General features: G+C 47.4%; 1 protein-coding gene across 1 annotated transcript in view; it reads right to left on the reverse strand.

The window, feature by feature from the left end:
* Positions 1–11,379, reverse strand: part of LOC147665757 (uncharacterized) — a 133,861-nt gene extending 122,482 nt beyond the window's left edge. Inside the window, exon 1 of the mRNA XM_086949541.1 lies at positions 10,333–11,379. Within this exon, the coding sequence (XP_086805667.1) occupies positions 10,333–11,379 (1,047 nt within the window). The remainder of the gene's footprint in view (positions 1–10,332) is intronic.
* Positions 11,380–21,618: the final 10,239 nt, after the last annotated feature.

Consider the following 21,618-nt stretch of genomic DNA (forward strand, 5'->3'; position numbering starts at 1 on the left):
GCGGACGTGGCACTCATACGTGGCGAATGTGGGGGCAGAAGGCGGAGAGGCTTCTTCATTTTTGAAGTGGTGCCGAGATGCAAGTTTCAAGGTGCATGGCAGTAATGTATCATGACTGATAGGGAGAGAGAGCGGAATGCTGTGGATTTACCACGCATTACTGTTACGAAGAGGGTAGGAGCATTCGTTTGTTGAGCCCTCTGAGGATTACACGTGCCAAAGCGGAAAGTGGTAGTGGCCTTTAACTACACTTTGCCGTGTTTGAAGAACTGATCTAGGAATATTATTGAGCCCTGTGGATTAAATGCCAAAGCGGAAGACTGTGGTGCAAGTAACTACGTCTTGCCGTATTTGGACACAACAAACTTTAAGTACTCTTTATTAAGGTCCCATTTTGGTCAGTGTGGTGAATGAACCCTTATTGATTCGGATAACTTTGTTTTAGGTGCTTGGAAGGATGCAACCTAATTTGTTATTCTTGTCTATCATCTGAGATGTGATGCAGTACTCAGTCCTTGGTTGGAACTCTGCCTTACTCTGATGACATGCCTAGTCAAGGAGAGTTCCCATTTGTGTTTGGTTGTATGAAACAGAGTGTATGTTCATAGGTTACACACACGATAATACCGAGACTAGTTATATTTTGCTGAGGTCATTAACGTATATCTTATGTTGTATAGGGAAGGAATAATCTATGAGTTTATTGAAACCTCTGCAGAAGCAGGAGCCATAGAGAGCATGATCCAGGTGAATAGCAGATACTATTAGTGAGAATTTAATGAGAGTAGGTTGCATATGTGAATGTAATAATCCTGTGTGCTTTCTCTTGCAGCTTTCCTTTCCCTGCTGTTCCCTTCCTTCCCTTCCCTCGCCCGATCACTCGAACACCCTGAATAATTTTTTATGTCAGTGTGTTGGTGAGGTCAGGAGGTGGAACATACTTGCTGCATCTGGATCCTGCGGAGTGTGTCCTGACATCGGTGACCCCATATGCCAGAGGGGTGTGCCGTGAAGAACAAGGACCATCGTCCTGTCCCGCTGTGTACCAAGAGGGCGACCAGTCACCGTGTACAGCGTGCAACCGCCTGAGAGAGTGGGTGCTGATCCAATGCAGCCAGAGCCCCCACTGAAGGATCCGAAGGTGAGTCATTGACCTGCCAGAAGGATCACAGGAATTACCTACATGATCTGAGAAGTGCCACGGACAATTGAATGCTACCTATAGTAAATGGGGAGTATCTGCTGCTAGTATACAACCACCCTGTATTCAGGTGGGGGCCGCTGTGAAGATCTTTGCTGGCTTATCGATCTGGCCATCCACCTGTGTGTCTTTGGTGGGCTGTGTATATTGTTTATGTATGTGGTATCTTTGCGTTCATGTACAAATACTACTTTTGTCATAAAAGCGAGTATCTGGATGAACATTAATCTATTGGGGTTGCTGAATATATTTTGAGTGTTGAGCGTGTCTTTACCTTGCACAACGACCCTCCCCCCGCTGAGAGGTCTTGGACTTCTCAATCCATGCTACCAGTGAGAGTCAAGTGCTGAAGAGGTACTTGACCCACTTACTCAGGACCCATAGCAGGTCGGGCCCCGGAACATCAGAAGTAAAAGGCTTCAACCATCAGGGTTGGGCCAAGTAGCTTTTGCTTGCCCCGTGGCCTTCTGAAACTGGTTCGGACACCAATCAACTGCAAAGGGTACTGTTTCCAGTACTGCCACAATGTTTGGGGTGCACATCCATCTCATTCTGCCCTGTAGTCTGGAGTCACTGCTCTTCCAAACTCGGCTGCCACCAAGGGCGACGCACCACCCTTCACCAAGCCTGGCACGGATGCCACCAAGGGCGACGCACCACCCTTCACCAAGCCTGGCTCGGCTGCCACCAAGGGCGACGCACCACCCTTCACCAAGCCTGGCATTGGAGCCAGCCTCTGTGCTCTGGAAGGTGGCGTTTGACCCTTTCCCTCTTCAAGTTAAGCTTATTGGTGCGAACAAGAGTAGTACTGTTGGATGATAAAAGGGCAGGCAGACTGCTGGCCAGGGGCGTAGCTTGGGGTGGGGGGGGGGTGCTTGGGGTATTACACCCCCCTGTTAAATGTATTTTATGATAAATGGTTGGGTACAGCTGCTTTTAGTCGGGTAGAGTGAGGTGTCTGTCAGATTTCACCAGGGATGTTTACACGCACAGATAAAAATGCATGCACACACACACACGCAAACTGGTTTACGAATGTCCTAAAAATATTGGTTATTTTACAAAATATTGCGTTTTCTCTTTTGCTGCTCCTATGAACTCTCATGCACCCTGCTTGTCATAGAATGTATTTTAACATTATATGCCAGCCTGATTGTCGGGAAATGTCATTGACCCCCTCCCCTTTAACGGTCCAAACTCCCCCCTGCTGCCTGTCTATCTTACGTGAGGGGTGAGGATGCCTTGGTAGCTAGGCATGTACAGGCATGTATGATGCAACGACATGCACATCTGGCACCCCTGGCCACGCCCCCGCTATGCATACCCTCCCTGCCCCACCCGGGCGTCATTGTTCTCTCCATTGACTCGCTAACAGCTATTTACAGTTCACGCCCCCCACGGTCCACACCTGTCTCTGAAAAGTAGACATCTGAGAGCCCATGGAGAGCATCTGGAAAGTAACATCTACTCCTGGCCGGTCCCCACCCTCTTCTTCCTCACCCCATTGTCTCCGTGATTTACATCTCCTCCCCCACCCCACCCCATCCGCAACGGTATCAACAGGCGCACCCCAGGCTTCTTTGCTTATTTATAAAAGACAAGCTGTCGTCTTTGTGTGAAACGTCTCATTTCCTCTTTAAAGTGAACCTGCCCCTCCCCCACCGGTTGTATGCACCCCCCCCCCCTGCGCCCCGCCCTCCCCAGGAGATAAACCCGAGGGAAGTTGGGGAGGGGCGAGCTGAAGTGTTACTGAGAAGATTAACTCCGCTTGTGTACACAGGCTGGCTTCTAGCGCCTGGAGGCATCGTAATTAGGCAGCGCGGAAGCAGCGTTTGAAGAGACAATGCTTTGTGTACGACCCCCTTCAAATTTCAAATCCTTGAATAGGGGAGAAAGGGGGGCCCCGAAGATAAACCGTGAAGGGGAAAAGGAGAACTCGCGCAAGAGAGGACTTCCGGTTTCCGCTTAACCTCAGGCACATGAGTTGTAACGAGTACTAAAAGTAGATGAAATAAATCAATCCTAAACATTTTTGTTACTTTTTGCATTATTATATAGCGCGAACTCAACGCAAAAGAGTCTGAGTGCTTTACATGAGCATCAGTTACATTACAGAAGCTCTGGCTGATAGGCCACATCCTCTAGCTTAGTTTAGAGACCTTCCTGTCCTGTGAATTTGTACAGCGAGACCCTTTTGTTCCCCGATGGACTCCGTAGAACATGGGTACTCGCACACATTTCACCGGGGGCCACAAAGTACAGAGTGTGGCATGCCAGAGGGCGAGGGTCCGAGGTGATGAAAGGTGGGCATTAAGGGGGGCGTGAAGCAGATACAGGGTGTGGACAACAAACTGAGCCTTCACGTGACTTCTGTCTGCCACCAACGCTCTATTCTCGTGCACCAAGACTTAAAGTCAAACCATTCCCTTCTAATGTAAAACGTGAGAGGGAGAGAGATACTCATCTTGTGGTTGATGCAAAATATGAAACCAGAAAAAACCTGGGATCAGTCCCGGCTCCCCCACTTGACCAAATTGTGTGATCCCAGGCAATTGGTGAATTTCACTTTGCCTCCTTTTTAGGTCTCGCCTGTCGATGCGCATGCGCATCGAGCAAGCGAGACTATGGGGGCTTATCCACTCTTTATCCACTGCAAGGAATCGTGGCGATTCCTTGCAGTGCCCGTGACTTTTAAGCTCAATGCGCATGCGTATTGAGCTTAAAAGCGCGTGCACGTCCGTCTTGTTTTACCCGCTCCGCCCCCTCCCCTTCCCGCCGTGTCGCATTTCTCCTCCCCCCTCCCCTCTCTTCCCTCCGTCTTGTTTGTTTATTTTACCCGCTCCGCCCCCTCCCCTTCCCGCCGTGTCGCATTTCTCCTCCCCCCTCCCCTCTCTTCCCTCCGTCTTGTTTGATAGCGCTGCAATTTTTGGACAGTTGCTGGTAGTAGGTGATGGTTATTCTTACGCAACCCTGCCCATTAGCTTCACCACATATCACCCCCATTGACCTAGCATCCCGTGGGCAATTCTGGACCTGAATAAACATTACACTCGACACACCTACTCCAGGGATTCTGATCACCAGATTGCTAAAGAATGTAGTGGGGGCGGGAACGCCGACATGCCATCCATCAGTAGCAGTGAATTCATACTTACCCTTCAGGCTGTACTGGGCCACAGTAAAACGGGGGATAAAATAGGACAGTGCTCTTAACGATACGCACACTAACATTATCAATATTGTGGTGTTTACCACATGTAAATAAACACGGCGCACTCAGTAAGATCTTCAGGTGCAGTTTATTCACCTCATCCGTCCAATGGCAACTGACCCACATGGAATGTCCATGACATCCTTCTAGTCCTAACAACCCTCTCCTATGAAGGTTCCTTATCAGAATAGAACTGCGTCAAATCACAGATATCCTGTGCGTACTCCTGCCCATTGGAAGTTCGCCATGGACGCCCTCGCGCTGTCTCCTTCCTCGGCGTTCATCTAAACGTCCCGCTCGAGCCGATGAGCGCGAGCTGCGAGCACGTAAACAGCTGCTGCGAAGAGAAATCTTCATGTAACAGAATCCGCTGCCAAATTCATCGCTGCCATGTGTGCTGTGTAATACTTGTCATCTCAAGTGAGTCATTAAAAGGTTTCCCCCCAGTGTGGCTTTGAAGTGCCGTGGCAGCTTGAGAGCATCTATAAATTGCCACAAACGGCCCTCGTACGGGGTTAGCTAATTGCTCGCGCTCTGACTTATTAGGAGCGCTGGAGTTAAACAGTTTGTCACGTGCGGCTTGTCATAAATAATATGAATCTAAACGTCCCGCTCGAGCCGATGAGCGCGAGCTGCGATTACGTAAACAGCTGCTGCGAAGAGAAATCTTCATGTAACAGAATCCGCTGCCAAATTCATCGCTGCCATGTGTGCTGTGTAATACTTGTCATCTCAAGTGAGTCATTAAAAGGTTTCCCCCCCGTGTGGCTTTGAAGTGCTGTGGCAGCTTGAGAGCATCTATAAATTGCCACAAACGGCCCTCGTACGGGGTTAGCTAATTGCTCGCGCTCTGACTTATTAGGAGCGCTGGAGTTAAACAGTTTGTCACGTGCGGCTTGTCATAAATAATATGACTAGCTGGCTTCCATCTTTTCCTCTGATAATATCGCGGCCCCTTTTGGACGAAGCGTCCACGCAGTTGATGGATAATTCAGTGGATTTCTTTTTGGGCCTAAATATTTTTTCCTGAGAATCGTAGGTAGAAACTGCTGTCCGATTTCAGAATACTCTGTCCGATGATCGACTGTGTCAAGTGAGCGCGGGAAAACTCGATGTGCCTTTTGTTAATTTACCCAAGCAGTCTATAGTTACGTTTGTTGTTATGACATGAGCTACATTTTTTAACAGCTTTAAAGTAGGCTACATTTTAGAAAGAAAGAGCTTAACTTCCGTATTGTAATAAGCCTGATTACAGATGATTTTACACACGCCACTCCATAATCTAAGCTTTTGCTTGACAATTGTTAGGGTGGAATTCTGTACGAATGTAATGTGGAATAATCGTTTCCATTGTTACAGCACTGCAAAAAAACACAAGCGCTTTTTACTTATATACTGGCTTGTTAGCCAACGCCGTGGTTCTTGTTTGTCTACTTCAAAAGGATGGAATGCTAGGCAGGCCCTGTATGGATTTATACCTTTCACCTACAAATATTTGGAGAGAGCGTTTAAACAATTAAACTATCTCGCATGCTATTACCATATGTTTTGGTAAACACACATGATGATGGACGGAATGTTGCACAATGGCAAAACATTCATGCATTTGAGTTAGAGCTTTTAGAAATGTTTATGGCTTTTTTTTTTTTAATTCTTTAGCATTGGCTACAGGAAACAAAAATGCTAAAGATTTACAAAAAAAACCATAAACAATTCTAAAAGCACTAACTCTAATGCTGCGAGACCTATTGCATTTCCAATGCTTGTTCTTCATTAGCACATCAGTCAGTCAGTCAGTCAAAACCACTTTATTCGATTAGTTAAAATCATAAAAGTATTCTAGACATATTTGAGACAATTAAAACTTATTAAAATCAATTAATACAGTATTAAACATGGCAAAGGTTAAAAAACAGTTAAAAAAGTGTAATTACACAAATTCATTTCAGTTAGCGCCCAACAGTACAATGGACAAGAATTAATTAACTTTCAACATTAGAAATCCGATCTTAACCTTAGTCTCTTACTTCTTACAGATGCAGCCAGGAAACTAGCAGTACAGAACATAATTACAGGAGAATCCAACGTCTGTAAATATAACAATGCGGGCTTGTACTGCGTAAAACTCAACTCCTTCAGTATTGGTTTTAAGTATCGAATCCGAGGTTCACAATAAAATGAGCAAAAAAACAGGAAGTGCGCATTGTCCTGGGTGGAAAAACCATCACATTTACATGGGGACGACTCCTCTAGCCTACACCAGTCTTTCTCGTCCCACAGGACCATATAAATTTGATTGAAACGGAACTTGGTCAGTAGCCACCTATGGAAGAAATTTGTGACCACTGACAAGTAAGGAGCCAGCTCAAGAGATGCAGTTATCATTACATGGGCCCTCACAGAGGGTTTGCACAGCTCGACCGTTTCACGCTCGGCAACACAGAGCCTAATAAAGTTGGTCTTCACCCACATTAGATCTGCTTTACACAGGGATTCTGGGCTGTCAAAGATCTCGGGGTGTCCCAGCTTCGCAGCCAAGGACTCCACATAAGACAGCCACTGGATATCCCTCCTGTGGTCTAGATTAAGACAGTCTTTTATGATCTTGTGGTTAAGGCTGAGGTTCGGATTTAGCCAGAGCTTGATCCACATCAGGAGCGGAGCTAGATTTATTGTGTCTAGAATATAACCAAGACCTAGCTCAAGGTGTAGGGAATAGGTAGCAGTTGACTGAGGTAAGCCCAGCAATGATCGTAGGAATTTATTTTCCTCTATTTGAATACGGTCAGATTTTACATAACCCCAGATTGCAGCCCCGTATCTGGCAATAGCGGCAGTCTTGGCTTTGTAGGTAGCCAAGATAGCCTCAATGGGTTTTCCCCCTAATCTCTTTGCGAACCCCAGAATTGCAGAGGATGAACTTCTCACCGCGTTTGCTTTAGATGTTAACTGCGGTGACCAAGTACCCCTTCGGTCAAAGATAACACCCAAGTAGGTGAAAACCTTAACACTAGTGATAACCTCAATGGGTTTTCCCCCTAATCTCTTTGCGAACCCCAGAATTGCAGAGGATGAACTTCTCACCGCGTTTGCTTTAGATGTTAACTGCGGTGACCAAGTACCCCTTCGGTCAAAGATAACACCCAAGTAGGTGAAAACCTTAACACTAGTGATAACCTCACCGTCACAGAAGAAGGTTTTTTCTTTATTTTTAGAACAACCTACTGACATTGTGTGGGATTTACTACTATTAATCACCAAGTCAAGACTAGACATAACATTTCCAAATGAATCAAGTAACTTTTGCAGGGCTATTGGGGTCCTGGCAATTAACACCGCATCATCGGCATAGAGGAGCACCGGGATTGGTGCACCCCCCATGCTCGGGATATCATGCGTGACTGCCGTTAGGTCATCCTCCAATGAATTCACATATAACGTGAATAACATTGGGGCCAGTATACAGCCCTGACGGACCCCTCTGGCTGATCTAAAACTTGCCGTACATTTCCCTTCTGTTGTCATTCTAATGCAGGCTCTCAGATCTTTGTGGAGCTCCGCCAGGAAATGTACCAGAGAACTATCAAGACCCAACTTCAGGAGCATTGCCCACAGCCTAGATCTATTGACAAGATCAAAGGCTGTGGACAAATCCATAAAGCCTAAAAATATCATTCCCCCTTTTGCCCTTGTGTATTTGGAAATTATAAGGTGGAGATTGAGGCATTGGTCCTCTGTACTCCTCCCCGACCTGAAACCATATTGTGCCTCGGACAGAATATTGTTCCCTTTGGCCCAAGATGCTATTCTCGCCAGGACAACCTTCCCTAGAATTTTAACCGAGGAGTCCAGCAGTGATATTGGTCTATAGCATCTAGGGTCTCCTCTCTGCCCTTTTTTGAATACTGGAATTATCGTAGCTGAGGACCAGGTATACGGGAATCCAACTACTGCAGATGCATTAAAGACTTTAGTTAGGATATTAGCCCAATACAACGGATTTGCCTTAAACATATCCGCTGGGACCCCATCGGGACCCGGGGCCTTTCGTCCCGCAGTGTCCTCCAATGCTCTGATCACTTCAGCTATATCAAAACTCACAGGCTCCAGGTGGATATCAGAGGTAGGGACTACAAAGGGTTCCTGCTCCATGTTGCTACCATATATTTTTTCAAAATGGCTAAGCCAATCTGCCTCAGATCTATTGAGTTCCAGCACAGTATTTTGGTCACCAGAGAACAGAGGAGTATTGATAATTGACCAAAACTTTGCACTGTTTTTTAAGGTGGCTTTATCCATGAGTTCTGCCCAGGCATCACTCTTTATTTCATTTTTACGAATTTTAATTGCCTTAGTAAAATCCTTTCTTAGTTGCACTACTAGGGCTTTGTCCCTCGGACGAGTATTGAGTGCTTTCTTCAGGAGGTTATGGGCTTTACTACAGTTGTTATCGAACCAGCCCTTCACCGGTTTATTTTTACCCCCCTGACCTTTAGCTGTTAAGTTTATAGCCACTGACCGACAGACGCCTTCGAAGGAGGATATAACCTCCTCGCTCCTAGAGATGGGATTGGCACAAACATTCAGATCTTCAGCAGCCAAAGAAGTTAGGTTTAAAAAAAAATCATCAGGAACTACCTTTTCCCATTTAATTCTTCTCCCCTGATCCTTAACCTTTAGTGGCAATATAACCTGAGGGGTAACAGACGATTTTAGCTTCAAAAAACCGTTTGCTAGCTCCATCCCCATGGGATTATGATCACTCAGTGGCATAGCAATAGCATTGTAGGAAATCACATTCTTAAGGAGACCTAAAGATACAAAAATAAAATCAATTATCGAGTCACAGGCCCTTCCCGTGTATGTGGCAACCCGTGTCCTGTTGTCATAAAACTCTGCCTCATACAATTCATTTTCCATTAATAGATTTTCAAGGACCACTCCCTTCTGAGTACGTTCTAAATGAGGGGGGGAAACACTATCAGGCCCATCTACATCCGTTAGAGCGCAATTTAAACATAAATGTACATTAAAATCACCCATCAAAATAAAATGACTATAAGTGGCTTGCTTTTCCTTATAAAGAGTTAAAAAATCTGCTAACCATGTTAGGTGCACAGTTTCTGGATAGCCGTTCGTGCATTGTAACAGTTTACAAGAAGCAGCTTACAGCCATCATCCAAAATTATCTCTAAGACAAGAAAATTATGAGTGGCACAGTCAATCATTGTAATTTTGCCCTTAATATTCACCGATACCAGCGTCAGAAGACCTCCTCTATTCCGGCCTGCTGGGGAGGGCAGGGCAGGTACAAAAAAGGAAGTAAAGCCATCCAACCAATAATCGCACTCCGTGTCCCAAGTCTCTTGAATGGCAATAATATCATAAAGCTTTACAAAATTCAACCAGTTAGGGTCACCCTTCTTTGACCGTAAGCCAGCAATGTTCCAGGATAGCAACCTAACCATGTCCCCTTTTACAGGACTGACCTCAATCGGAATGTTACCATCCACACCGGAAGAAGGTACAGGAGTCATAGGGATAGTTTCCACTATAACTTCATCCACTATACCCTCTCCGGCCCCCGTCAGTCGCAAAGATCGAGTCCTGAAAGAGCATCAAATCTATTGTGTGTTACAATGGGGGGTCCAAAACTGAAGAAATTATCTCTTCCCTGTCTCTGGCTTTGACATGCAGACCTGGGCCCAACTGGAGAAAAGGGACTTAGTCCTTGTCTAGGGGCAGAGGCTACAGTGAGATGATTGTAAAAATATCCCAAAGGTCGCACTTGGATACCGTTGCCATCATTCAACATTGATGCTGCCCGTAGTAAGACTGTGGCCACGTGTTGTGGATATTTAAAGTTTACTACCACACAATCCCCTCTACAGGTTTTTCTCGAGGGACCGATCCAATTTACCCTCCTGGTCGTGATGATTTCTCCGGCAAATTTTGTAGGAAAACCACAGTTTGAACGTAGCCAAGCTACCACTTTGTTTTTGAGAGAATCATGAGATTCCTCGTGAGACTCGGCTGTATCCGGGTTTTGGGACGGGACATTTGCCAGCACAATTACGTAAGGAGCACAGTCCGGGGGTAAGTTAATAAAATTGCTTCGCCTACGTGGTATGGAATTCAGGTTTTGAGCGGGGCCTGGCTTAGGATGTGTAACAGAGGTATCTACTGGCAAGGGAAAAGGGACCGAGGGAGCAATGGGATCAAAGTCGGCTCTGCTGACCTGTCGGGATGTGTGAGATGGTTTAGACGCCTTTGCGGTATTTTTCCCAACAGCCTCTGAGTTCACTGTACTAGTTGAAAGGGGTGGGGGATTAACCTTAACTGGGTGGGCCAGCTGTTGCTCTATCAGACCTCCTAATCTTTTTATCTCAGCATTAGCAGTATCCAGTTTGACCGCTAAGGAATTAAGGGATTCCTCAAGTTTTAATTCAATTTTGGCTTCTATAGTTTTAATTAGCAAGCCAAACTGCTCAGGGCTCAAAGTTATACTTGCCTCTTCTTTACCCTCCAAGTTCGAGGTCACCTCAGGGGAGATATGGCTGTCAGGCGAGTAAATATCTCCCCTTCTCTTGTGAGCGATCCTGCCCCCCCTTTTGCTTTGCTGCTTTCTGCAGGTTCTGACAGGTCTCGTGCTTTTATGCTCTACTACCACCTCTTCCTCAGAGTCCGAAGATGACTTATCGAGAGTTACTGTGTCGGGGGCCCGATGGATCAGTGCTTCTACTGCACTAGCTACACTGACTACCCCCGCCCCACAATCAGTGCTATTTTCGTTCTCTGGTGGAGCCTCCATTGGAGGTAGACCTACTATAGAAAGATCATGATCTGATGAATCACCTTTTTCCAATGAGGCCCTTCTGTCATTGTTGATTTTATTCACCATTTTTACTAAGAAGTTGTCAATAGGACCTGCCCCCACGGAAGCCTTTTCTTTCTTTGATCCCGACATGAATCTGGTTTATACAAAGTTTCTTTGGGCCTAAACGTGGATATCACAAACAACTCAGCACCCAGTATTTCAATGTATACACAGTAGACCTTCAACGCTATCCGTCACTTTACAGTGTGATTTTTAGGGCACCGTGGAGTTCACACAGGGTCTCTGGTCCTGCCCAGCCTCCTCCTGCCTCTGACGGCCTCAGACGGCCCGCCCTCTGCCCAGGCTCCGCCCGGCGTCGCCCGCGCGCGTCCCGCGACGCGGAGGAAGCGTCCTGCTCAAGTAGCGGCAAACCGGAAGTTGCCGCTAGGCTCCCTGGGAGCTGTAGTCTCCAGCCGCGGGCCGCGAGATGGAGCTGTGCGGCGCGGCGAGACTACAGCGTTTGGGCCCCAGGAGTCGGTGTCCGCCAGGTAAGTGGAGTCGAGTCCTCAGCTCCTCTGCTCGCTTGTCAGCTCTCCCCCGCTCCACCGAGGAAGCGTCCTGCTCAAGTAGCGGCAAACCGGAAGTTGCCGCTAGGCTCCCTGGGAGCTGTAGTCTCCAGTCGCGGGCCGCGAGATGGAGCTGTGCGGCGGGCCGAGACTACAGCGTTTGGGCCCCAGGAGTCGGTGTCCGCCAGGTAAGTGGAGTCGAGTCCTCAGCTCCTCTGCTCGCTTGTTCAGCTCTCCCCCGCTCCACCGAGGAAGCGTCCGGCTCAAGTAGCGGCAAACCGGAAGTTGCCGCTAGGCTCCCTGGGAGCTGTAGTCTCCAGCCGCGGGCCGCGAGATGGAGCTGTGCGGCGCGGCGAGACTACAGCGTTTGGGCCCCAGGAGTCGGTGTCCGCCAGGTAAGTGGAGTCGAGTCCTCAGCTCCTCTGCTCGCTTGTTCAGCTCTCCCCCGCTCCACCGAGGAAGCGTCCTGCTCAAGTAGCGGCAAACCGGAAGTTGCCGCTAGGCTCCCTGGGAGCTGTAGTCTCCAGCCGCGGGCCGCGAGATGGAGCTGTGCGGCGCGGCGAGACTACAGCGTTTGGGCCCCAGGAGTCGGTGTCCGCCAGGTAAGTGGAGTCGAGTCCTCAGCTCCTCTGCTCGCTTGTTCAGCTCTCCCCCGCTCCACCGAGGAAGCGTCCTGCTCAAGTAGCGGCAAACCGGAAGTTGCCGCTAGGCTCCCTGGGAGCTGTAGTCTCCAGCCGCGGGCCGCGAGATGGAGCTGTGCGGCGCGGCGAGACTACAGCGTTTGGGCCCCAGGAGTTGGTGTCCGCCAGGTAAGTGGAGTCGAGTCCTCAGCTCCTCTGCTCGCTTGTTCAGCTCTCCCCCGCTCCACCGAGGAAGCGTCCTGCTCAAGTAGCGGCAAACCGGAAGTTGCCGCTAGGCTCCCTGGGAGCTGTAGTCTCCAGCCGCGGGCCGCGAGATGGAGCTGTGCGGCGCGGCGAGACTACAGCGTTTGGGCCCCAGGAGTCGATGTCCGCCAGGTAAGTGGAGTCGAGTCCTCAGCTCCTCTGCTCGCTTGTTCAGCTCTCCCCCGCTCCACCGAGGAAGCGTCCTGCTCAAGTAGCGGCAAACCGGAAGTTGCCGCTAGGCTCCCTGGGAGCTGTAGTCTCCAGCCGCGGGCCGCGAGATGGAGCTGTGCGGCGCGGCGAGACTACAGCGTTTGGGCCCCAGGAGTTGGTGTCCGCCAGGTAAGTGGAGTCGAGTCCTCAGCTCCTCTGCTCGCTTGTTCAGCTCCCCCCCTGCTCGCTTGTTCAGCTCTCCCCCGCTCGCTTGTTCAGCTCTCCCCCTTTTCAGCTCTCCCCCTATACATTTATTACATGCACGGACTGTTGATTAAACTAGTCCACTTTCCCGCATAGTGGAGGAGCTAAAAAAACACTAGCCTATTCGCCACGTGGTAAACTTCATCGTTGTTGCTGGTCAACCACATATAAGAGCCCCTTGAAGTACACGAGTTCAGGATGTGTGATGTACAAAACCTTCTCTTGTGTTTTATTTAATAAACTATAATGTTGTTCCAATTAAATAATACCCAAGGCTGCACACACACGGAGCACCTGACAAACGATTTACCTCTTGGTTCACTAAAGGCATTGTTTCAAAATGGGAGCAGTGTGAATCTTTCTAAAATCATGTTTGAAAACTATCACTTCTAATAAAGGCCTCTCAATGCAGTGATATAATCGGTTCTACTAAGGTAAACACTCATACATCTTAATAAGATACACGTTTTGAAGTTTGCAGAGAGTTTATCATGTTTTTACATGTTTAGTGCAAGATGCCTTTAAAACTAAAGGTGTTCCTACAAATAAGTTGTCTCAGACACCTTCTTTATTTTGTTACCATTACTTTACTTTATGTGTAAATAATTTATGCCCGTTTCACAGCTTTCTGAATATTCCTGCTCTGTCAGGGGGCCGCAATTAAAGGTCAGGAGGGCCGCATGTGACCCCGTGCTTTGAGTACCCCTGCCGTAGAGTGACCTAATCGTTTTGGTGTGTCCCGGTAACAAAGTTGATGACGCAACCCGTACAGTTAGTTAACGGTTGCACTCTGAAGAATAAAGATATGTACTGAGGAACTCTGTGTGTGGCTTGGTCAGTTGCATTCTACCAGGCTGGGGAGGACGCTACACATCTCACAAGGCCGTATCATGTGACATCTTCAGCTAGTTATGCCATTTAAGCCGAAAACCCGTTGCATGCTGGTAGTAGTTGCTGTTTTAGCATTTTAAAGATGGTCTGAAAATTCCCAGCATGAAAAGTGGTCCTGGCTAAATTGTTAACATTGGCTGGGAAGGTCAGCTTTTTATTATACATTCACAGGACACCTAGTTCATGCGGCAGCTACTGGGCGTGCGTAGTCCCTAAGAGGACTTGCATTTTTTGGGAGCGGAGGAGGTAGGCTGCGAGTCACAGGGCAGATTTGAGATGTTTTACTTCATGAGGCCCTCCTGTAAATTAGAACCCTTGTCTCTTTAAATGAGATAGAATTGAGCAGGCATTGAGGTTATCAGTGTTACTGCTACATCATCCTGTATCTGAATTTCATTACCTACCTAAGTGTACCTAGCACGTAGGTGGGTGTATAGCCAAAAGCCCACCCCATTACCCGATGGGAGAGAATGAAAGACCCCACCACTGGAGAAGAGAAATCTGTTCAGGCAAGACATGCCTGGGTCCTAATTATTGGGGGCCTGGTCAGTTAAAAGATTAAGGACAAAAAAAATGTTGGGCCATCTTACAGAGTGCCTGTACCTGTCTTGGCTGTCGAAGGAACAAGAACAGCACTTCTTCCGCCCCTTGCAAGCTGTAAAGATAAGAGATTCATCTCAATTGAGCTGATCGACCCACACTATGCGGCTAATACTCAACAGTAGGCCGCGTAGGTTCCTGAGTAGCCAACGATCTCCTCTCGCTACCCTTCAGGAAATTCAGATGGAAAGATTAATAACTTTTGAAGACTCAACTCGGCAATGTGAAGGAGTTACCAACAATGGAATGCAACTTGTACCTGTTGAAACTGAGCAACATCAAAATACAAATGACACACAGATCTCGATTCAGCCTAATACTGACGCCTATGTGAATACGTCTCTATAGCAGGCATCTGCCAGTTCCACGAAACCTGCTGAGCTACCAAAGATATATCGGACCGCATCCGGCTTCTTCATCGATTTTGACGATTTCTCTTTGGGTCCAAGTGAACCAGAGTTACTGCCACCGCCTGTTCCCCACAAACAACACATTTGTGAGTTCTACTTTTGGCTGAAAAAGACTTACTTTGTTTTTCCCTGGCTACAGCTCTGGATTGCAATTGGTCTACGGTTCCTCCCAGAACGCTCTGAAGTACAACTTGTAAACTTGGTCCTGAAACCGCATGCATCATCACACCTTGAAAAGAGGGACCTGTCCTTAGTGAACATTACAGCAGTTCCAGTCCCTGAAGGAATAGTTTGGGACAGAGTTTCCTATGATGTGTATGGTCCTACTAAACTTTAGGAATACCTCATTTGTTCTCACTTTCTCTTAGTAATATAATCACCTCTAGTACTCACTCTGAAGATTATTTATTTGTGTCTTTTATATAGCGCGCAGCTACCCCAACGTGGTATCCCGGCGCTTGTGCTCAGAGTACTAAATCCTGTCAGGGGGGCGCAGTTAGCAGAAGAGAAACGTTTTGAGCGCTTTGCGGAGCGGAAGTTCCTCCTGGATCTTGCGTAGGGAAATGGGAAGTTTGTTCCACTGAGAGGAGGCACACACTTGAAAAGTTCTGCCCCCAGAACAAGCTTTTTTAAATCTGGGAGAGACCAGTAAAAATTTTGAATTAGAACGGAGATTTCTGACGTTGCTATAGGGACGGAGGCATGATAATAGATAGGCAGATCCATGTCCTTTTGTGGCCCGATAGGCCAAAGTCAGAGCTTTAAACTCGGCCCTTTTGTGGACAGGCAACCAGTGTAACTTACGTCGATAAGTTGTTATATGTTCTCAGAGAAAGATGCCACAAACTAGCCGAACAGCGGCATTTTTAACTATTTGCAACCTGAAGATTGAGGCATTGAAACTGTTCATTCTATGCTGTCTGATTTAGAACAATCCACTGCATTTTCAAATGATGAATTGTATGATGGTACATCTAATTTTGGTGTCATGTTCTGTTACCAACACCATGGTCCCCATTTTTTGCACAAAGCATGTATCCCACGTAATGTTTTCACTTACCATCAATGGGAACATTGCCCAACACCGCCGAACGGTAGTTCAACAGTATTTGCACAGAAGTTTGCTTATTTTTCTGGGTTTAACACTTCAGATCTGGCCTCTTATTCTAATAAATGCAAAAAGAACAATTGATGGACAGAAAACAGAACAATGTCATACATTCACACCAGTACAGAGATCTGGGCATAAATCTATTGCTTTTTTAGCTCCCAATGCAATTCCAGTTTGAACCCAGCCATATGCAAATCAGTCTTGACCCGGCTCCCTATGGGAAAAGTCCAGCCTGGACAGAAAACAAGCATCCTAGGACCGGTTTTGGGGTGTCACCCCTCATCAGCCAGGCTAGCTTGATTCCAGTGGCATGAAGAGCATGGGACCCACATCTGAGCATACCCGTTCCACTTGGGGTGACAAATGCAAAAAAAGAACAAATGATGGACAGAATGCAGAACAATGTCATACGTTCACCCCAGTACAGAGAACTGGGCCTAAATCCATAGTGTTTTTGCTCCCCAGGCCATTCCAAATGGAACCCAGCCATATGCAAATCAGCCTTGACCCTTCTCCCTTGTTTACGGTCCAGGTAAGACCTGGCTTGGCAGTTCGGGCTGGACTGTTCCCATGAGACACAGGGTCAAGACTGATTTGCATATGGGTGGGTCTGAACTGGGGTGGTGAAGTGAGCTAAAGAATGATAATGGATTCAACCCACAACTGTGACTGGGGGTGAGTGTCTGAAAAGTTTCAGTGCTCTGTCCATCATCTTGTGTATGCTTTGTCGCCCTAAATTGGCAGGGTATGCCCAGATGTGGGTCCCTTGCTCACTTTGCCCCTGGATTCAAGCTAGCCTGGCTAATGAGGGGTGTTACCCCGAAACTGGACCCATGGTGCTTGTTTCTGTTCCATAGAAGAACTGGCTTGGCAGTTCGGGCTGGACTGTTCCCATGAGGCACAGGGTCAAGACTGATTTGAATATGGCTGAGTCTGAACAGGGGTGGCGAAGTGAGCTAAAGAATAATGATGGATTCCACCCAGATATGTGACTGGGTGCGAGTGTCTGAAAAGTTTCAGTGCTCCGTCCATCATCTCCTTGTGTTTCCTCTGGCCATGCGAAGGGTCATTTGAGTCAGAAGACATAGCCAGGCAGAGGATTGCATTAGGCATGAGGGGGAAAACGCAGGTTGGGACTTCCTCTACATGCAGCAATATTTCAAGAAGTGGGAAGAATATTTTCAGGACAGGCCCACCACCCCTCAGCTAAACAAATAATAATGGTTCTGTCGGAAGGAAATACCAAATGAATCAGTATTCAATTCTGTGACTACACTGATATGTTCATGTCTCTGTAAACATATGGTAGCACTTTATGAAAACACACTGACCAAACCAGTAGGTAAAGTGATTCTTTAGTCATACACTTTCTCAATGTTTTCAATTATTTTCAGACATTAGTTCTGCTGTCCAAACGGTAAATAAACATATACAATACAAAAACAACATGGTTTGTGAAAAATGGTGCAGGATAAAAACATACATACACAAATACACAATGATTCAAATAAGGCAAAAATAATTTCTTTTGTTCCTAACAGACTTTGTACAGTTAGATCTCAAATATGTTGCGTCGACGTTTCGACCCTAGTGTTGATGCGCTGACTACGTACATCAGGGGCGGGTCTTCATCAGGACTTGAATAAAATGGACAGCCTTCTCAATGTTCTTTGGAGAGCAATGTCTTTCTGTGTCTGTCAGCAGACTAAACACACTGGGGGCTGATGAAGAACTGGTCCTTGAGGATGTGTTCAAGGCACTAGGTAAACAATTATCCTGTTCAAGGGACGTCTCAGCTAACGCTTGAGACTGCGGCAGAGGGTGTCCGTCTCCATCCAATCCCGCTTCGTGAATATTTGTTTAACTACCCGCCCAGGTTCTGAGGGTTACAGGGTCACCCCATTACACTTAATGGCACCACCCCTTCAGCAGCAATGCAATATCCCTTGCACCAGCGGGGGGCTGCAGCGATTGTGTATTCCCCTTGGGCCAGATGGACTAGGGAGGGCTTAGGACTAAGCTTTCATAACCTATTAGAGGGGTTAGGGAAGTGGCTAACCTGCTTTGAAAAGACCACATCAGGTATCACACTTGCTATAGGGGACTTAAAAGCATACTAAGTAGCGTGATAGGTGACCACACTAATGCCGTACTCGCCATAGCCCACAAACCAGACCAACACGATGTGGCAGGGTTTAACACATATAGATATCAGATCTGGACGGCTCTGAGAGAAATGTTCCCTGACCGCACAGACATAGGGGAACTAATGGCAGAGACTAATAAGCCTAACAAAGGGATAAATAATGATCTCAGCAGAATGAAGGAAAGATAGGGCTAGGAGACAGGACAGCCATGGGTTAATGCAGGCCTGCAGCTCACCTTTTTCTTTAATATCCTTAAAAAGGGACTGCCCACCAAAGTACAAAATGGACTAGACAACAAAGTTGGGTTGGACACAAAACCATGGCCAGAGATACAGGCTCATATCATACATTATTACAACAAGAAAATAGAACAAGCATTGGCATAGCCAATAGGTCTCCCCTTTGGGACCTCATAAGCCTTCAGACTATAATATAGCAATACATACAGCCTAACTTGCCTCCTCCCATCTGTGTCTTTCACCTTCCGGTAACTAACATGCACCACAAATGTACTAGGCTCGACCTCAAAAGATAACAAGGAAGTATACATATCTGCACAGCAGAATCAGAGTTTCAAAATACACCAGAAAACCCACAATGGAAATGCTCATAGGAGAGAGTTATACTATTTCCAGGCAATGAATAGCTGAAAATGGCCAAACACAAGGTAGACACCAATGCACTGGTCAAGGGGCAACAACCCCAGAGGGATCAGAAAACCAAGTGGAACACTACAATGCCTAATATGTAGAATTTCGTTTATTAACAGTGAATTGTGGGAAACACAGACTAACCTAACAAGAGGCGCCACTACAGCAAAGTTTTTGGGGGGGCTAAGAAAAAATTTCGGGGGGGGGGGGGGCTAATTCTTCCAGGAAAAGGCAGAGTAGAGACACAGGGGCTCCAAGAAGGGGTAAAAAAAAATATAAAGCATCATTAACAAGCTGGTCTTTTAAAGGCCTGTGAAGTATTCGGCTGTGTGTGTGCCTAGGAAGCTGTCTCAGCCCGGGATGCCACACACGAGGGGGGAGGGGCTTAAGCCCACCTGAACCTAACATGAACAGGAGACATCTTAGCCAGTGCTGATGATTTTTCACTCTCGACCTACTCGCAAAGTTTTTGTGGCTTACAGAGACACAATTAATTATTTGACTGGATTTCGAGGTAAAGTCAGTAAATAAGTAGGTTTTGGGATTGTGAAAAAGAGTGGAGGGCAAGTCTTATTCTGATGTGGACGAACAGAAATATCCTCTCTCATTGAATGATGGGGTTAGATGCATGTATGATGTGTACATCTATATCCTCTATAATAAAACTATGCATCTACCATGCACATCAAGAAAACGCATAATTGGAATGCGTGTAGACTTATCAGGCGGGCAACTTTCCACCCCATGTTTGACGATGCTTAAAGTAAACTTCCCACGGAAGACGTATTGTATTACAGTAAAATGTGGTCAGACGGTGGTAGGTGCAGTCCTTGCTTAACAGCTGCTTCCTGTTGGGTTAAAGAGCAGTGTAGGAGAGTAGGGTCTGCTTTCCTATGGTCACCCCACTTTTTGCTTTTTGCTACACTGGTTTTCGACTTAATGTGGCTGTGGGCCTGCTAATCAGACCCACAGCCCTGCTGTTCTCTCTCTAAGTTCACAACCATGTACTTTAGGTACATTACCAATTGGATATTGGGCCACCTTATCAGCCCCTGTACAGTGTACTATAGGTACCCAGGGCATAGGTGCATCCAAGGCCTACCAGGGGCTGCAGCATATCTTTTGCCACCCCTGGCTGGCCATCCAAACTGACACAACTGGCTGATCACTCAGCTGGGACAAAGTGGTTTAATCACCCCTTGCTTAGATATAGTATACCTATGTCTAAACCTATATCTGGACACATATACACCTATAAGTCAATCCTATGGCAGGCCTTAACAATCCTGGAGGCAGAGTGCTTGGTTTTATGTGAGATGGTGCTCTAGCATGAGCTGAGCCGGTCTGCAGCTTTCGGAACCATGTCCTTATAGCTGTTCTGGGATATTGCCAAACCATATACTCTTAAGTGCATTATAATCCTCGCGGTTACTTGCTAACTTTGGTTTGGCTTTATCAAAACATGTTGTGTAAGGTGTCATACGCTTTGGAATGCTACCCCCTCACCAGTCCTGGCGACGGGGGTAGCATTCCACCCTTCTAGAAGGAGAAGACCTGTTACTTTCCTTAAACGCGGTTAAATCTAACCAGAGCCTCAGCATCACAAATTGGATGCTGCTGCCACAGACATAAGTCTGGCCTCCTGCTGCTGACCGAAACTCCGGCAGGGGAGGCATGGACAAAAGGTTTCCTGTCACAGGGAGGAGTTACACCACCCCAGACAGGAGATAGTGGATTGGGGCAGGGAGGGCTGAATGAAACTAGACACTGCCTGGGGCACACAAGGTGTCCCATGCAAAGTCCAGTTCAAACCGGTGCTGGGGCACTCCAGCCCCAGATCTGGCGCGAAACTGGACAAAGGGAAAGGGGTGTAACCATCCCCTTCCTGGGTCCCACCCATAGGAGGGACCTAGCAGGAGATCCAACCCCTTGATTTGGAATGAAGGTAGGAGCTGTGCCATGGCACAGCAGATCATCCTGACTGAAACTTTGATACCAAACTCTGGACCCTTCGACATCCTACTCGACGTAGAAGACTGAAGAATCTCCCTTGTGGTCAAGGAGTGGCCACCCTGTGCAAGCAGGCACCATCAGCGCTCAAAAGTTTTCTTTGCCGTTGCTCCCGCCGGAGCTCGAACGACAGAGACTGACAAGACCTGGACTCCCAGACTTCCAACAGCCTGATCCACAGTCCTAGCAAAGCTGAGACCCGTTGAGGCGACGTGAGACGTGGGACCGGCCATCTTGGAAAGCCAGCAAAGTGCTTCCTGTGCAGCTTCCGAGGCTCCCTCGAAGCTGTGCATTGGGGATTGAGAAGCCCCAGCCCCGAGCAGCTTTTGCATCAAAGATTACCTCTCCACACTCATCGAGTGCTGTGTGGGGCCCTTTTGCATTTTTCCTCCTCAACGCGTTGTCCGGTCACTTGCCCGTTGGCTAGTGGCCTCTGTGACGACGAACCTTCAATTTTACACTGCTGGTCTGGTTGCTCCAGACTGGCCCTAGCTTCCCTGAAAAGGAGACACCGATCTGACCTTACTGGTCCGATCCAAAAGCCATCTTCGAGTCCTGCGTGGGTTGCATTTGCCAAGGCCTGTTGACTCCGATTCGAGAACCGACACCGCCGACAGCGAGAGCCTTTGTGGGACAGCCCGTGCTCAACTCCTGGTCGTCATCGATACTTCCTGGTCCACGTGGCAACGGAGACAAACTACTCGAC

This window comes from Lissotriton vulgaris, unplaced genomic scaffold (genome assembly GCF_964263255.1).
Source record: "Lissotriton vulgaris unplaced genomic scaffold, aLisVul1.2 SCAFFOLD_549, whole genome shotgun sequence".
Lineage (NCBI taxonomy): Eukaryota > Metazoa > Chordata > Amphibia > Caudata > Salamandridae > Lissotriton > Lissotriton vulgaris.